At 52.6% G+C, this 16,246-nt stretch overlaps 6 protein-coding genes across 6 annotated transcripts; 4 read left to right on the top strand and 2 right to left on the bottom strand.

Annotated features, from left to right (window-relative positions):
- Positions 1 to 4: 4 nt before the first annotated feature.
- On the top strand, positions 5 to 4,219 carry BDW43DRAFT_279103 (ABC transporter ATP-binding protein). Its single transcript, XM_032042266.1, has one exon. The coding sequence runs from the start codon at positions 73 to 75 to the stop codon at positions 4,105 to 4,107; it is 4,035 nt and encodes a 1,344-aa protein (XP_031899475.1). The 5' UTR covers positions 5 to 72; the 3' UTR covers positions 4,108 to 4,219.
- Positions 4,220 to 5,226: 1,007 nt separating this feature from the next.
- On the top strand, positions 5,227 to 9,131 carry BDW43DRAFT_107507 (putative Rho GTPase activator Rga). The gene is made up of 6 exons (XM_032037849.1): positions 5,227 to 5,540; positions 5,599 to 5,629; positions 5,681 to 6,217; positions 6,273 to 8,318; positions 8,367 to 8,462; positions 8,516 to 9,131. Exons 1-6 carry the CDS (start codon positions 5,463 to 5,465, stop codon positions 9,010 to 9,012), a joined length of 3,285 nt encoding a protein of 1,094 aa, XP_031899474.1. The 5' UTR covers positions 5,227 to 5,462; the 3' UTR covers positions 9,013 to 9,131.
- Positions 9,132 to 9,575: 444 nt separating this feature from the next.
- Positions 9,576 to 11,278, bottom strand: BDW43DRAFT_107350 (DASH complex subunit ASK1). Its single transcript, XM_032037848.1, has 3 exons — positions 10,880 to 11,278; positions 9,775 to 10,815; positions 9,576 to 9,722 (listed from the first exon to the last, which is right to left on the bottom strand). Exons 1-3 carry the CDS (start codon positions 10,968 to 10,970, stop codon positions 9,586 to 9,588), a joined length of 1,269 nt encoding a protein of 422 aa, XP_031899473.1. The 5' UTR covers positions 10,971 to 11,278; the 3' UTR covers positions 9,576 to 9,585.
- Positions 11,046 to 12,905, top strand: BDW43DRAFT_279086 (uncharacterized protein). Its single transcript, XM_032042265.1, has 2 exons — positions 11,046 to 11,260; positions 11,415 to 12,905. The coding sequence occupies exons 1-2, from the start codon at positions 11,239 to 11,241 to the stop codon at positions 12,371 to 12,373; spliced, it is 981 nt and encodes a 326-aa protein (XP_031899472.1). The 5' UTR covers positions 11,046 to 11,238; the 3' UTR covers positions 12,374 to 12,905.
- Positions 12,653 to 14,417, top strand: kat1 (putative 3-ketoacyl-CoA ketothiolase (Kat1)). The gene is made up of 5 exons (XM_032037850.1): positions 12,653 to 12,728; positions 12,907 to 12,990; positions 13,039 to 13,219; positions 13,282 to 13,855; positions 13,905 to 14,417. The coding sequence occupies exons 2-5, from the start codon at positions 12,923 to 12,925 to the stop codon at positions 14,330 to 14,332; spliced, it is 1,251 nt and encodes a 416-aa protein (XP_031899471.1). The 5' UTR covers positions 12,653 to 12,728; positions 12,907 to 12,922; the 3' UTR covers positions 14,333 to 14,417.
- Positions 14,293 to 15,815, bottom strand: BDW43DRAFT_107347 (putative zinc metalloproteinase). Its single transcript, XM_032037847.1, has one exon. It carries the CDS (start codon positions 15,526 to 15,528, stop codon positions 14,503 to 14,505), a length of 1,026 nt encoding a protein of 341 aa, XP_031899470.1. The 5' UTR covers positions 15,529 to 15,815; the 3' UTR covers positions 14,293 to 14,502.
- Between the last annotated feature and the right edge of the window lie 431 nt (positions 15,816 to 16,246).

Genomic DNA, 16,246 nt, shown 5'->3' with positions numbered 1-16,246 from the left:
GTATGTTGTCGTACCTATCTTTTGCCTGAATAGTCTGTCCCGGTCACATGCTGATACCCCATCTCCTATCAGATGCAAGCCGTGAAAAGGTATATTCCCAGCAAGGAGGACCTTGGGCAATGCTTTTCATACATCCGGCTTCTCTTTTCGCTTGACTACACCGCAACGGATGTGTTTCTTATAATCTGTGGTGTTATATTTGCGATTGCCGGTGGAGTTCCCTTTCCATTGCTCGGCATTGTCTTTGGTGATTTGATCAACGACCTCAATACCGTCACTTGCTCGGCCTCAACAGATGCCACCGGTGAGCTTTCGGACAGTGTTCGCACGAAAGTACTGTATGTGATATATATCACTATTGCAAACTTTTGCTTCATCTACATCCACACGTCATGCTGGTGCACGGTGAGCGAACGACTGGCGCGTCGTTATCGCAAGAGATACTTCGAGAGTGTAATCAAACAGGAGGCGAACTTCATTGAATCTCTCCCCGCTGGCGATGTTATTTCGCGTCTGGTCAGTGACGTGGAAGTCATCCAGTCGGGGACCTCGGAGAAGGTGGGCCTGGTGATTACGACCATCTCATACTTCGTGGCTTCCTATATCGTGGCGTTCATCAAGGTGCCCAGGATTGCAGGCATGCTGATCTCGGTGGTGCCCTGTTTCATGGTCATGTCGCTGCTTGGAGGTCACTATATCAAGAAATATGCTGGCCGTATAACTGAAAACATCGGCTCGGCGACGTCGATTGCTTCATCTAGCCTGTCGCACCTGTCGTTGGTTCATGCGTTCAATGCTAACGATCGCCTGGAGACGCGATTTGCTTCATACCTCTCGAAGTCCCATATGGACGCCCTGAAGAAAGCCTGCACGCATGCCGCGCAGCTTGGTTTCCTCTACTTTGTTGCGTACTCCGCCAACGCCTTAGCTTTCTGGGAAGGTGCCCAGATGATTGCGCATTCGGTAGCCAACGAAAACTCAGGTGTATCTGTGGGTGCTGTGTATACCGTGATCTTTGTCTTGATCGATGCCTCCTTTATTCTGAGTCAGGTTGCACCATTCATTCATGTTTTTGCCTCCGCAGCAGGCGCTTCGCAGCGACTCTTGGCAGTCATCAACCGCAAGTCAGCTATTGACGGAACATCTGACGAGGGCGATAAATCGGTGGCATTCGACGAGGAGGATATCGAATTTAATGATGTCCACTTCACGTACCCATCTCGTCCAGATGTTCCCGTGCTGCAGGGGATGAGCTTCGTCATCCCACCGAAGAAGCATACCGCTATCGTTGGGCCCTCCGGTGGTGGAAAGTCTACGGTTGTGTCTCTTCTCGAGAGATTTTATGATCCGAACGCCGGGCAGGTGACGATCGGTGGGAAGGACTTTCGAGATATCAATGTCCGGTACTTGCGCGGAAATATCGGTTTTGTCCAACAAGAACCATCTTTACTAGATCGGTCCATCCTCGAAAACATTGCCTACGGTCTTGTGTCTTCGGCACATTCTAGGCATCAAGAATTCGCGTCGTTCATTCTGGATGGGAGTCTCCCGGAGCTTGCCGAGAAAATCAGAAGTGGAGTGCCCGAGAAGGATGCCTTGTCTGCTTATGACAGCCGGGTGGCCGAGATCGTCGATCTGGTGAAACAGGCGGCTGCTACATCCAACGCACTGAACTTTATTGAAGGGCTGCCCTATGGACTGTCAACCAGTGTCGGAAATGCTGGAAACCAACTGAGTGGAGGTCAGAAGCAACGTATTGCTTTGGCTCGCGCCCTGGTACGAGAGCCGAGTCTGCTTGTTCTGGACGAAGCGACGGCTGCACTGGATTCCGCTAGTGAGCAGCTGATCCAGGCGGCACTGGCCAGGGTATCTGAGCATGTCACCACTGTATCCATTGCGCACCGACTGGCGACTGCCAAGGATGCTCACAAGATCGTGGTGGTGCAGAGCGGTCGAGTTTCGGAAGAAGGCTCCCACTCAGAACTTGTTGCGCGCGGTGGTGTCTACGCGGAAATGGTGCGCCTTCAGAACCTTGGGAGGCTGAGCGCCGAAGATGCGATGATTTCGGAAGATGCGATCAGCGATGCACCCCGCGGAGATTGTTCCTCTGCAGAGAGTGTCCAGGCGGCCGGCGAGAAGGAAGCAGGTCTTCTTGGAGCCAGCGGATCGGATGTCACGGAGGACACAGTCGTAGCTGAGACGCCGCCAGGATCCAAGGATGGCAACCAGAAGGACAAGAAAAGGAAGCGATCAGGTTGGTTTACCACCAAGTACACTTTTTCTCTCATGCGACCAAACCTGCCATTGATCTTGGTTGGACTGCTTATGTCTTGCATCATCGGCGGTTCCTACTCGGCCGAAGCAATCGTTTTCGGTCATACGGTGGGAAATCTGAACCCCTGCAAAGGTGCGGACGCCATTAGCCATAGCGGAAACCTTTACGGTCTACTATTCTTCATCCTTGCGCTGGTCGAATTGACCGCCAATGTCGTGGGTGGTGCTGTATTCGGTTGGGCGGCTGACAAGATCTTGTATCGCATCCGGGTTCTTTCCCTGCGATCTCTCCTTGGCCAAACGATGCAATGGCACGGCATGAATGATCGCACACCGGGGACTTTGATCACTTATATCACTGGTGATGCATCTGCTCTGAGCGGAATTACCGGCTCAACAATTGGCCTTCTCCTGGCCACCGCCGTGAATTTGGTGGCCGGTTTGGTAATTTCCTTTGCCATTGCTTGGAAGATCACGATTGTCTTATTCCCAACTATCCCTGTGCTTTTGGCGGCCGGTATGATGAAGCTACGGGTCCAGGCCAAGTTCGCAGAACGGCACCAGAAGGCCTTTGCCAAAGCCACCGCGATTACCGTGGAAGCCGTTGATAACATCCGGGCGGTGTCTGCATTCTCCTTGGAAAAACAATCGTACGAAGTGTTTGGTCGGGCATTAACACAGCCGTACCGGAACACCATGAAGGCAATTGCCCACGGTAATATCTGGCTGGCTTTAGCGTTTAGCATTAGTAACCTGGTCTATGCGCTCGCATACTGGTGGGGTTCGAAGCAGATCGCCGCTGGGCTCTACTCCCAGACCCAGTTCTTTATCGTTCTGCCAGCCTTGCTGTTTAGTACCCAGTCCTGCGGTCAGATGTTCGCTTTGGCGCCTGATATCTCTAAGGCCCGAGTCGCATCGTCTAACATCGTCGAGCTCCTCAACACTTGCTCCGCAGAGGAGGAACTATCCCCAGGATCGTCTTCCAGTTTCAAACCTTCCAGTAGTCTCCTTGAGGAGAAGGCATCAGCACAAGATGTTGAAGCCGTAGACTTGTCTCGTGCTCCACGCAAGCGCACGTCCGACAAGGCCATCGGTGCCCAACTTCGGGGGATACACTTCACCTACCCAAATCGGCCCGAACGGCCGATTTTGAACGGACTCGATATCAATATCAAACCAGGCCAATTTTGCGCATTGGTCGGCCCCAGTGGATCTGGCAAGTCAACCACATTCTCTATGCTGGAACGATTCTACCGGCCTATCTCTGGATCCGTCGTCATTGATGGTGTAGATGTTACACGCCAGCTGGGCACAGAATTTCGAGACGACATCGCTCTCGTACCTCAAGAAAATGTACTTTTTGAAGGCACGGTGGCCTTTAATATCGGGCTTGGGGCATGCCCCGGCCACGAACCGACCCAGGCGGAGATCGAGGAGGCCTGTCGTATGGCTAATATCCACGACGTGATCATGGCGCTGCCCGAAGGGTACCAAACCATGTGCAGCCATGACGGAAAACAGTTCTCAGGTGGTCAGCGCCAGCGTCTATCCATTGCGCGAGCATTGGTGCGGAAGCCCCGCTTACTGTTGTTGGACGAGTCGACCAGTGCACTGGATGTTGAATCCGAGAAACGGATCCAGGAAGCGCTGGCTACGTTGGCTGGACGGACTACGATCGTCGCTATTGCCCATCGACTCAATACGATTCACCGGGCCGACCAGATCTTCTTGATTGAAGAGGGTCGGTGTGTGGAGCAGGGTACGCATCAGGAGTTGATCCAGCGTAGTGAGACATACCGAACAAGTGTGATCCACCAGTCGTTGGAGACTTGAGGATGCCCCTAAATTGGAGGGGAGGTTAAAAAAAGAATTAAAGCAAAGAAACCGCTAACCGTGGAGATTATTCTTTGAAACATCTCTTTCAGCCGAAATCACGAAAAGCCTTTGCACCATAGAAGGGTGGGCAAAATGTCGGTATCTATCTTTTTTCGCATTATATACGATGCATATTGGGTTTGGGTTCATGGGAGAACTGGCGGCCACTTTTTGTAAAGGGACTTTAATAATACCATTGTATATGCCTTGGCGTTTTGGGAACTATAGAGCACGGCATACTTATCTATCTATCTATATATATATATATATATAGAACGAGAGAGAGAGAAATATATATATTAGGTATAGAGAGATATTTTTCTTTGTTATGAGTATGAGAGAGTATTTCTTGTAGGATATGGGGAAGGGGCGTGACTTATTTTGGGGCTCAGGTCGCGAGAATCCAGACCGTCTTTCTTTCCTACTCTCCGTCCCGTCTCTTCTTCCCTGTTCATTTCCACACCTTTCCTCCATGGGCTTCCCTTTCATTTCTTTTTCTCTCTGCTTTACTATTTACCATTAATATCTAATGATCTAATTGGCACTTCCTACCGCCCTGTTCCTGAGTGTTGCGCCAACCAGCTGAGTTGGCTCCCGAAGGGTTCGCTTTTCCGCGCGTTCTGTCGCTGAAGTTTATCTGAAACAGTCGCTCACCGTTAAGTGCGTTTCAATTTCCCTCCCTCTCACACCTCTCTGGGTTTCGCAATCAACCTCAATTTATTTTTGTCCCTTCTTCTCCCTCACCCCCCTCTGTTGTCTACTTATCGACTGGTTTGGTGTATATTCCAGTCTCGTCTCCCGTTGTCCCATTGGGATAGCTCAGATTTGATCGACCGCGTCCTTTCTCCTGCATGGGTAGTTCCAGCCCTGTCCCCTCCTCCCTACCCCTGGGTCCTGGGATCTGGGGTACTTCTTCCTCACCATCTCTAACCACCCACCCCTCAGTCTCGTCCGCGATGGGCCTTGTCGATCTTGACCTGATACTGACGTCGGCTCCTTTGCTTACCATAGGCTCGAGGGCTTTTTATTGCCTTCTTTAGTGGAAGTTGCCGTCCACCCAGCGCTCCGTCCTGATTTATTTCCTCGCACCGGCCAGCTGTTACCACCGCCCTCCCCTCCTCCCCTTCGCTCGTTCTTCTTTGCTGCCGGATGCGTGACTCGATCCCAACACATCCCCCCCTGTGTCGTCAAATCGTCTGAGAATAACATCGCGGACGCGCCCCGGGCGTCGTCGACCCTGACACCTTTTTGTACTTCCGTAAACCTCTCGCCTTTACGATACTTCACCACCCCTTCTTCCATAGCGGAATAAGATGGAGTCCCCTGCGGCGTACCCCGAATCCCCTATGGAGCAAGATGACAACCCATTTCCCTGTAAGGGTTGTGGAGAGGTATGCGATTACCGGACAGAATTTAGAGATGCGTACTAATGTGGGTGCCTTGTGTTAGATCCTAGAAGAGGGAAAGGCGTTCGAGCTTGGTGAGTTCATTTTTGGGGCGGTCAATACTGGGCGGAGCTGACAATCCCCAGCGGGCAATCGATGGCATATCGAATGTTTTTGCTGCAGTACCTGTGGCACTCTTCTCGACTCTGATGCTCACCTCCTTCTCCTCGGCGACGGATCATTAATATGCAGCAATTGTACATATAGCTGCAGTTCATGTGGAAACAAAATCGAAGACCTGGCCATCTTGACCGGAGAGCAAGCATTTTGCGCCCAGTGCTTCCGATGCAGGAATTGTAAACGGAAAATTGAGAATTTGCGCTATGCGCGGACGTCGCAAGGTATTTTTTGCATGGACTGTCATGAATCGTTAATGCAGCGACGCAGGAAGCGAAACCGCGCGGCTGCGCCTACGAAGAAGTCAGCGCCCGGCGTGAAACTCGATAAATCCCTGCCTTCGTTACCTCCAGAGGAAGCCGGCCACGCAGCAGGACTCGCCGACGACCTAGTAGCTGATGCTTATGCAGAACCAGTCACAGATGGGACATCACGGGGTGCAGCGCCTGTGCTGGACGCGGGAAGGATGCAAGACTCTTCGAATCCTCGTGCGGCTGCCGATCAAGGTAACATTCCCGGTCCCAGGTTGAAGGGCATATGATTGATGTGAGTTGACTATAGACAATTTAATCCTCCCTTCGAGCACCTACCGCAGTAACCGTCACTCCATGATACCCCGCGAACCGGAGACAGATGGCGGAGAATTCCTGATTCCGGTCGCATTTGATCCTTCTGAAGAACAGCGGTCCCCTCAACATTCTAAATCCCCCGGGTCCCTGCACCGATCTCCCAGAGAGGGAACTGAATCGGTGCCTTCTGGTAGCACATCACCGCATATCGCATACCAAGAGAAGGGCCGGGAGCGCGCCGATATTGACCCGACTCGTTGGCGGCAAGAAGAGCCTAGCGGTTACTCTCGTCCAACAACCAGTGACGAATCTAGGGCGCCGCCAGAGTTGCCGAGGCGTGCAAGGTCGGGCTCTACACAATGTGCACGCTCCGGCTTGCCCCCAGGCCACAAGGAGATGAGCACTTTCTCTAATTCGAGCCCCGAGAGCACAAGGTCGTCAACCACCCCTCAGCGAGACGCATCAACGGCGGATAGCTCTGTAACCCAGCCCATTCGGCCGTCACATGAGCTTCGCCGTTTACACGAAACTAGTGGATCCCTGGACTCCGCGCGGTCGTTCTTGTCTTCTGGTAGCATGCAGCATCTCCCTAAACGCGGAGATTCATTGGAGAGCAAGCTACACCTTTCCCGGAAGGAGGCCGGCATGTCACCTCGTCCACAATCGATCGCCCCGGGTGAGCCGTCGCTTGACCGAAGGAAGGGCTCACCTAGACCGGGTGAATCCCCCCGGTCCCCGCGCAGTGACGCCAACTTTGAGCAGTCAAAGCCATTACGCCCGAATTCTATCAATACCTTCCATCAACCCGACTTGCAGCGCCAGGTGGACCGCGCGGAGTCGCCGTCGGCCTTGCGGTACAGTGGCGGGGGCGAATTCATGGATGAAGATATGACACGACTGATGGGGTCAGATGACCCACAGAACAATGAATCTTTCTTGCGTCGTATGTCAAACTCGGTGCGCCATGGTCGCAGCTTCAGTGATAAAGGCTCTCGCTTGTCCAAGGATGCCAAGTGGCCCAAATTGCCGGTCAACGGGAACGCCCCGTTCCAGGACCCTGGAAGTCCCACTGCCATCTCCCCAGAGAGTGCTGGACCTGAGGAAGTGGCCTGGTTGCGAGCTGAGTTGCGTAAGGAGCGTCAGCGGGTCCTTGAGCGGGATCAGAAGATTGTCGAAATGGAGGCTATGTTGAACGCTACCGCGGACGTAAAGCTGGCTAACACGGAACTCAATGAGAAGCGCTCCACTATGGTCGTTCTAGATGCTCGGAAGGAGATCGTTATGCGGGAACTGTCGGTGCTGACCGATCATCTGGAGGTTGAGAAGCGCGGCGGAAGCGGCGCTCTTGACGTCGGCAAACTCACAAATCAGGTTTTGCGGGAGTTTGTTGAATCTATCCAGAAGCTGAAGGACTCCTTCGCGCCTCAGATCGAGGAGTTGGTTCAGAAACGGAACGAGGCCGCCGAGGAACTTGCCAACTTCAACCGGATGAAGGACAAGAGCTTCCAAGAGTTCGAGCAGCTGTCGTCGAAGAATGCCCAACTGGCGGAATTGAATAACCAGCTGGTGCACCAGATCCAAGAGCTTTATAAAGCTAACTCGTTAGAGAGCAATAGGGGTGCTAATGGTCTCGGCATCTATTCGCACGGAAAGGAGAAATCGCTATCTTCCATCGACGCACTCAAGGCCGGTAACGACCTGGCCACATCGGTTTCGACGGCCAACATGTCCGAAGAGGCGGAGCCAGCCACCATTGTCCCGGGTCCCCAGGTAGTCAGTATTCGCAAGGGACAGCCTCGCAAGTTCAATTGGAAGAAGGGAGGCCAAAACGTCGCCAAGGGTGTCACCAAGGGCCTCAATCGCGCTTTTGGTACGAGTGAGAGCGCCGCGGAACCCTCTCCTGGTTTGCCACGCTCCCAAACCCAGGACCCTAGCCGACAAGGATTTGGATTCTTTGGGAACCAACGGAACAAGCAGGCTGGAACAAGGATGCCAACGACTGACAGTGTCCCCGCTTTAGCCGAAGCTGCCCCAACAGGTGTGTGCCACTTAGCATCTGTTATTAGTCTGGACTAATGATCTCTAGGGCTTTTTGGTACCGATCTGGAGCAGCGGATGGAGCATGAAAAGAGCATCATTCCTGCCATCATCACTCGTTGTATTCAGGAGGTTGAATTACGAGGTACGCCTCTAATCATTACCTCTATTCTGATGACAAACTAACCGTGGCTTTAGGCATGGATATGGAAGGAATTTACCGCAAGTCGGGTGCCAGCTCCGCGATTCAGACGATCCGCGATGGGTTCGAGCGACAACCACAGGACTATGATATTTCGGACCCGGATCTCGATATCCATGCGGTGACATCGGCACTTAAGCAATATTTCCGGAAGTTGCCCAATCCGCTGATCACATTTGACGTTTACGAAATTATCATCGAGACCGGCGAAATCACTTCGCAGCCCGAGCGGATTGAAACACTGCAGAAGTGCCTTTTGGAACTGCCCCGAGTTCACCGGGATGTACTCGAATTCCTCATGTTCCACCTGAAGCGCGTAGTTGAGCGCGAGAAGGAGAACCTGATGACCAGCCAGAACATTGCTGTGGTCTTCGCCCCAACCATCATGAGGCCGCAGAGTTTGGCTCGTGAGATGACAGATGTGCAAAAGAAGAACGAGGTGTTGAAGTTCTTGGTGGAAAATTGTCAAGAGGTGTTCATGGGTCTGCAGTGATAGAATATCTGCCCTTACAAGTCCGTCTCAAGCCTGGTCTGGCATCAGGCTTTTAGGCTTTGGTTTTTTGCTTTCTTTTCTCCTATTTTTGGACAATTTCCTTTTCTCTTCTATCATTAGAATACCCCACGGTTCATCAACACTATGTACATATAAGGCGGGTTTCTATTTTCTTCTCTCCTGACATCTCGTCCCTCTCCAAACCTCTCATGATCAGCGCCTCACGCTCGATACCCTTCATGTGTTTACAGTATGCTTATGTAATTCTCTTTGCCCCGTTGATTCCGCAGGTTCGAAGTTAGTGCTGAGTTGTCGCTGGAGATGTTTTGTCCGTGCATGTCTGGAATACGTTTGTCTTCCGGTGCTCGTGTCGATGACGGGCTTTTGTGTAATGCGAATTTTGCTATGTGTGGGTGAATGTAATAGTCTAGTGTTCAGCAATGAGAGATGCATTACTTTTCTGGGAATACAGCCCGTACATCTGAAAAGAAATGACACTGACGTATATTTACGCGTATGTTATTACATAACTCCTATCTCACCAGAATCATAGACAACAACATCTATGCCTATTTAGAAGGTTTCGTCTTCTATGCGCTGGACCCTTTGGATGATGCTAGGGCTCTGCTCGCCTGGAACATCGTCCGTTGTATCATTTGCCCCGGCGGTGAACAGCAAGTCCTCGACGATCCGTCTAGATGCTTCTTTCGCTGTAAACCGTCAGTCAGCGATCCCATCATACAAGGGGTTAGGTGAACCAACCTGGTGTCTTCATCAGCCTACTCTGAGGAATATGAAATTGCATAGTTTTCGGGGGACTGGGCCCCAGATCCTCGTCCTCGTCACTGTCGAAGTCCTCGTCGCTATCCCAGACCGGTCGGTTTCTACCCCCGCTTTTCGCCGGAGTCAACACGCTTATTCCGGGCTGTGGCGTCACGCGCAGATGGCTACTTGTACGTCGCTTCCGGTTGGTACCGGGGGTCTTAAGCGGCGAAGAGAAAATTTCCGCATGTAGCTGAGGCGCCTCAGGTTCGGGACTGGAGACCGGCGAATCATCATAGCCGAACTTGGATGTCGATGGCTTCGGAGTGATGGTGAATTTAGAGCGGCCCGTTCCATACCCCTTTCCAAGCGGGGTAGCCTGAACCCGATACGTCTTGTCCTGGAGACGATGCAGGATCGGATCCGCCGGAGTCTTGCCCGCTGGTGAGAAGTTCTCGTGCGAAACAGGCGGAATAAACGGCGACGAGGACATGAGCTCGTCGTGCGTGTGGCCCTGCGGCCGGAAAGGTTGTCCGGGGGTCGTGGGGAGATCGTCGTCCTCGCCGTCGAAGGGGGCATCGTTCTCGTCGAGGTCCCGTTTCAGCTCCTCGTACGGTGACGGCCGGGCAATCGATGAGGTCACTGTTGTGTCGTTGTGGTCTTGTCTATCGAATACGGGCGGCCGGGGCGTGCTATGCGAGGACAGACTCAGCGATGTTAGTTCCAGATCGTCCGGGCGGTGGCTAGCATCAAGTCGTGCGGACGAGGGTGTTTCGTAGGTGCCGATTTCGGTTAAGTTGCTCTGCGTCACGTCGGCGGTTGAGTCGTCTTCCGTTGCGGTTTGGTCGTGCAGTGTGTCTGTGCCTTCGTTGGGTCGTTCCTCGTAGCCTGAAAGGGAGACGTTGGCGCTCGCTTCGAAGAATTGTTTCCAGAATTTGGCGCCTTCCCAGACATCGCGTGAGTGTTCGGCGTATTGCTCAACGACTGGGAGGATGCTGGTTGTAACAATTCGGTGGGCTTGGCTGAAGTTGTGGTCGATTTCTGGATTTGTTGTGTTACTTGGAGACAAGATCTTTGATGCCGTTGGGTCTTATCGGTTGCTTACCTTGTAGTGTTAGGGTGATGGACTGTTCAAGCTTCTCCAATTCTTCAGTGAGCGTCAGGGGACGCTGAGAGACGGAGGAAGGGCGAGACATGCTTTCTCTAGATCTAAATTGAGATTGTATTGTGCACAGAGGCAAAACAAAAGATCGATCAATGTTGATGTCCGACGCGGGGGGAAAAAACAACGGACTGCCCAAAGCGGACGATAGGGTTTCCGGATAAGGGCTGTGTTGACGTCACGTGTCGGCCCGCGGGGTGCCGGCGCATCTGATGACGCTGACATCGCCATCCTTTTACTTGGCTGCCTGATACGGTCGGTTAGAGGAGGGAAACGACATATTTTGACTACAGGAGGTCAAGATGCCGACACCGGTTGCAAAAGGTGAGTCTTATGTCTCTTGATGCTTTCATTAGCTTTATCTAGATCATATGAGGTCGTCTCCGGCTCAGCAGGCGGTGTGCTTATCGGTAGATGGTTGATAGGGTTGGGTCTACTTTGCATAAGTATGGTAACTAACAGGGCCTCACGGAAGTAGGGATTATCATAACCGTCTCAGCGCTCGTAGCAGCGGGAATAGCGGTTTATGAATCACCTCAGTTTCGACAATGGGTCAACAACTCGCGGCGGAAGATTGCCGTCGCATTGCACAATCTCGGCGATGAGATTCAGCCTCGAAATCCCGCGTCTCCTACCAGACAAGACATATCTATGACTGAAGAGCTGGGTCCAGAAGCTGAAGAGCGAAGGCGGCTTGCAAAGGAAGAGCTCCAACGACGACGATCTGTGCTCGAGGAACACCGGAAAAGAAGAGAAAGCGCACCGTCGGGATCGTTTGATAAGCTGGTTGATGATGATGGCCGTCTGCTCCGGACTGATAGTCCAGACACTTCTGCGGCACCGGCTAGCTCTACGGCCGTGGAAGTGACGACTTCACAGGTCACTCAACGTGGGAAACAGACGGATTCCTCGACCCCTATGGCCGGGACGGGATCGTCCGGCGCTCTTCTTACTAGAGAGAACTTGCAGGTGGCGATACCAGCAGCTGTAGCTGTAGGTGCAGGTGCAGGTGCAGCTTCCGCTATGCTCATTGACTATACGCCTACAACTGAGACATCTGGTATGGATTTCTCAACTGCTACGCCGAACCATGCCGAGGTAGAGCGACCCGCCTCGAGGTCCTCGAGTCATACTGAGGGCTATTCTGAAGTGCTCTTTGCTCATCCGGGCTTGTCGACGAACGATAGTGGTCGCGACTTGAGATCCCCTTTTTCCGATCTGTCGGACTTGGATTCTACGGGGGCTGAACGCGGTGATCGCCCATCAACACCATCTACAGCCGGCAGCTTCAGTCAGATCTATGAATCTGCTGCTGATGAGTGGTCGGACGGCACGTTGAGTGATCATGGACGGTCGACACACGGAGTCGCCACTCCAGCCAGCTGGTCGGAGGTGGGCAGCGTAGTCAGCAATGAAGAATTACAACATCGCTTGTAGGGAGCGAATTTGTATATAATAATTCAGATACTCGGACGGGTTTTGCTTGGAGGCGTGATAGGACGGGAGTGGTGTCTCGGAGTTTTGTCGATTTATGCTCATTTCGCTGCGATTTCACATGGTTTTGTAGAAATTAGTACAAGCTTTGATTTTTGAAGCAAAAGAGCTTGGCGATTATTAATGAAATATTGCCGGATCTAAGTTTAGTTTTGGTAATATGGGGAAAGCAAAATGAGCCTCGGCTGTTCCTCGGTTGCCGCTGGAAACTCACTCTCCTCCCTCCTATATCAGTACTCTCTGTCCCTCCAAGACTCGCCTCCTCTACTTTCCCTCACCGGAGTTAATCAGAATATTGGTAAGTGACGCTATGTAATTTCTATCTCCCCTCACAAAATCAGCGGTCTGGACACACTGTCCTTCCCCGCATATACCTCCCTGCTACTTAATGATCGGGCTTTCCCGCGTTGCTCTTATCATTGGCTGTTACCGGGCCAAACCGTGGAAGTTTGAAGTTACTAACGTCGTCTGGATAGACTCATAACACCCACAATGGCCACAGATCGTTTGAATTCCATTCTCAGTCACCTCAAGGGGGGAAGCAATGGTCTCTCCGCCATGTAGGTTCTCATCTATATCACATGGGAGACGTATGCTGACTCGAATAGCACCCAGAAGAACCCAGACGATGTCGTTATCACACTCGCACTGCGCACGCCGTTGACTAAAGCCGTCAAGGGTGGATTCAAGGACACAGAACTGGACTACCTGATCTACGCTTTGTTGAAGGAGTTGGTGGAGAAGTCCAAGGTCGACCCTGCTCTGATTGAGGACGTCTGCCTGGGTAATGTACGCTTCTTACTTACCCTTTCCAGACTTGAGACCACGGAAGTCGTACTAACAGTGTCAAGGTGAACGATGGCAAGGCCCCCTATATCCTCCGTGCCGCCTCCCTTGCGGCCGGAATCCCTAACACATCTGGTGCCTCTTCCGTCAACCGGTTCTGCTCCTCCGGCCTCAAGGCCGTTCAGGACATTGCCAACCAGATCACATTGGGTCAAATCGACATCGGTGTCGCCGTCGGTGCTGAACTGATGTCCGCGGGTGGTGACGCAGTGAAGCCTTTCCACGAAGAGATCCTCAAGAACCAGGAGTCGGCCGATTGCCTGCAGCCCATGGGTCAGACATCCGAGAACGTCGGATCGGACTTCAACATCAGCCGTGAGACCCAGGACAAGTATGCCGCCGAGTCGTACCGCCGCGCGGAAGCGGCCCAGAAGGCGGGCTGGTTTGATGACGAGATCGTTCCCATCACCACCAAGGTGAAGGATCCTAAGACGGGCGAGGTCAAGCAGGTTACTTTGACCAAGGATGAGGGTGTCCGGTATGGCACGACGGCTGAGTCCCTGGGCAAGATCCGGCCTGCTTTCCCTAAGTTTGGAAACCGGAGCACGGGTGGTAACTCCAGCCAGGTCACGGACGGCGGTGAGTTCACTTACTCTTGACCTTACAGTTCGATGCTGATATGATGAAGCTGCTGCTATCCTCCTCATGCGCCGCTCCAAGGCCATTGAGCTCAACCAGCCTATCCTGGCCAAATTCTGCGGCGCCACCGTGGCGGGTGTTCCTCCCCGCATCATGGGTATCGGCCCTACCGCTGCTATCCCCAAGCTGCTCTCCAAGTACAACTTGAGCAAGGATGACATCGACATCTACGAGATCAACGAGGCCTTCGCCTCCATGGCTGTTTACTGTCTGCAAAACCTCGGTTTGGACCATGCCAAGGTTAACCCCCGGGGTGGTGCCATTGCACTCGGCCACCCCCTGGGCGCCACCGGTGCTCGACAGATCTGCACCGTTCTGAGCGAGGCGAGACGCACCAAGAAGAAGGTACTGGTGACGAGTATGTGCATTGGTACCGGACAGGGCATGGCGGGCCTGTTCGTCAACGAGCAGGTATAGATTGTTTATATAAGACCTTCCTGGCCATCCTGTACCTGGCGCAAGCTATACATATCAAAAACCATGTAGGAAATAGCTCTAATGCAGTCATGTCTTCATTATCATCAACTCATATCTTGTATGATTAAACATATATACAATACGACCCACCCTAAACCCAAAATCCCCCATCAATTACCACTCTCATTCCCTTCCTCCTCCCTCTTCTTCCTCATCCTCTCCTCGGCAGCTCTCGCCAAAACCTCCCTCCTCCCCTCAACGCCCTGCGCCCCAGCCCTCCTCCCAACCTCATCCTCCTTCAACCCTCCCAGCACAAACTCCCCGCCAGTCCACCCACACTCATCAACAACCTCCCTCCCCCTCTCCGCCTCCCAGTCATCCGGAACATAAAAGTCCTGCCCCGTCAACCTCTGCCCACCATGTTTCCAATCCGCCCTCTCAACCTCCCGTTCAATCTGCGCGGTCAAATCCCAAAAGTCCCGATCGTGCTCACTATGCACGCAATGCGCCAGCTCATGACACAGCGTCTTCCGTATCGTCCGATAATCCCGATAGCCGTCGTATGCATCCGTCCGCAACCGCAACTCAATCACCTCCCCCTTGTTCCGATTGAGGCCCAGCGTCCGCGACTCCATCGTCGTATGCTCAGCGGGGTTCATCTCCGTCAACAGCGGGACGGAGAACTTGTGCTTCGCCATCGCGGCCTTGATCCCTGGATCGTCGCGGAGGCGCTTGAGGAAGTCTAGGGAGCGCTCTGGGCGCGGGAGGTATGAGAGCGGGAGGAGGCGGTGGAAGGTGTAGTTGTTTGAGGAGGAGGAGAGAGTGTGGATTCCTGAGGGTGTTCGGGCGGGTTTGTGTTTCGAGGCTGCTGCGAGGGCGGCGGCGCGGGATGAGGCGCGGCGGGCGGTTTCTTCGGATTGGGCGTGGAGGGATCGGATTTCTTCGGTCGGGGTGCCGAGGAGGGTGATTTTGAATTTCGGGGAGGTGAGTGGGAGGGTTGTGAGGGGGGTTGCGGGGAAGGGGTGCTTTTGCATGCCGGGTTTTGGGGCGATGAGGAGCTTCTGGGTTTCCGGTGGGATGTGGAGGGTTGTTGCGAGGTGGTTGGTGAGGTCTTGGAGTGTTGCGGTTGACGGGAGGGTGAGGGTGTGCTGGGTGCTTTGGTGGTGGATTGTTAGGGTTAGGTCTGGGTCTGTCATGCTGGATGTTCTGCGTCTCGAGATGCACTAGTGGTATAGTATGTGTGGAGGGTGTTGTGATGGGAGTTGGAGCTTATCGCATTGGATATGATATAGTTAATATAGTGCCGAGTTATACATGGGATGAGTCATCAGTGCTGGGATTAATAATTCCGCGGATTCCAATCGAAGCCTGCCTTTTGGAGACTAGCGTCACCCCAAGAGACCGCTATGCTGGGAAAGGTAATTTGAGTCGGCTTACCGTGTACAGTAGAACTTTTTGGCTTGCAGGTGAGCTATCAAAATTTGAGAGGGAAAACTTGTAGGCATGGATATAATTGGATTCCCTATACAGTAATTCATGAGAAAATTGCTCAAAACACACTGAGGGATATCTCTGGTGTTTCCTATTGACGTATTTTTTGATCCTAGAAGTTAAATATACTGGATTCATCACTACAAATATACAACCGTCCAGATATCTGGAAAATTATTGAAACATATTTTCAAGGATGTTACCCCATTGCACCACTCAGAGTGACATTGAGGCTAGTGGAATAAAAAAATCCAATAAAGACTTTAGTATGCATGCATACGCTATCGGAAACTTGCGCTTGCAGTCAGTCGTGATCAGTCATCATGGGGTGAGGAGAGAATATAGCGTTGAAGAATGCAGAACATAGAAATATATTAAAGCCCCGGTATTAAGAATTAATCAGTTATCTGACCTTTGCCCTTA

This window comes from Aspergillus alliaceus (genome assembly GCF_009176365.1).
Source record: "Aspergillus alliaceus strain CBS 536.65 unplaced genomic scaffold BDW43scaffold_27, whole genome shotgun sequence".
In the NCBI taxonomy this organism is placed as follows: domain Eukaryota; kingdom Fungi; phylum Ascomycota; class Eurotiomycetes; order Eurotiales; family Aspergillaceae; genus Aspergillus; species Aspergillus alliaceus.
The sequence above is the reverse complement of the archived record's forward strand: the minus strand, read 5'-3'. Positions and strand labels throughout refer to the sequence as shown.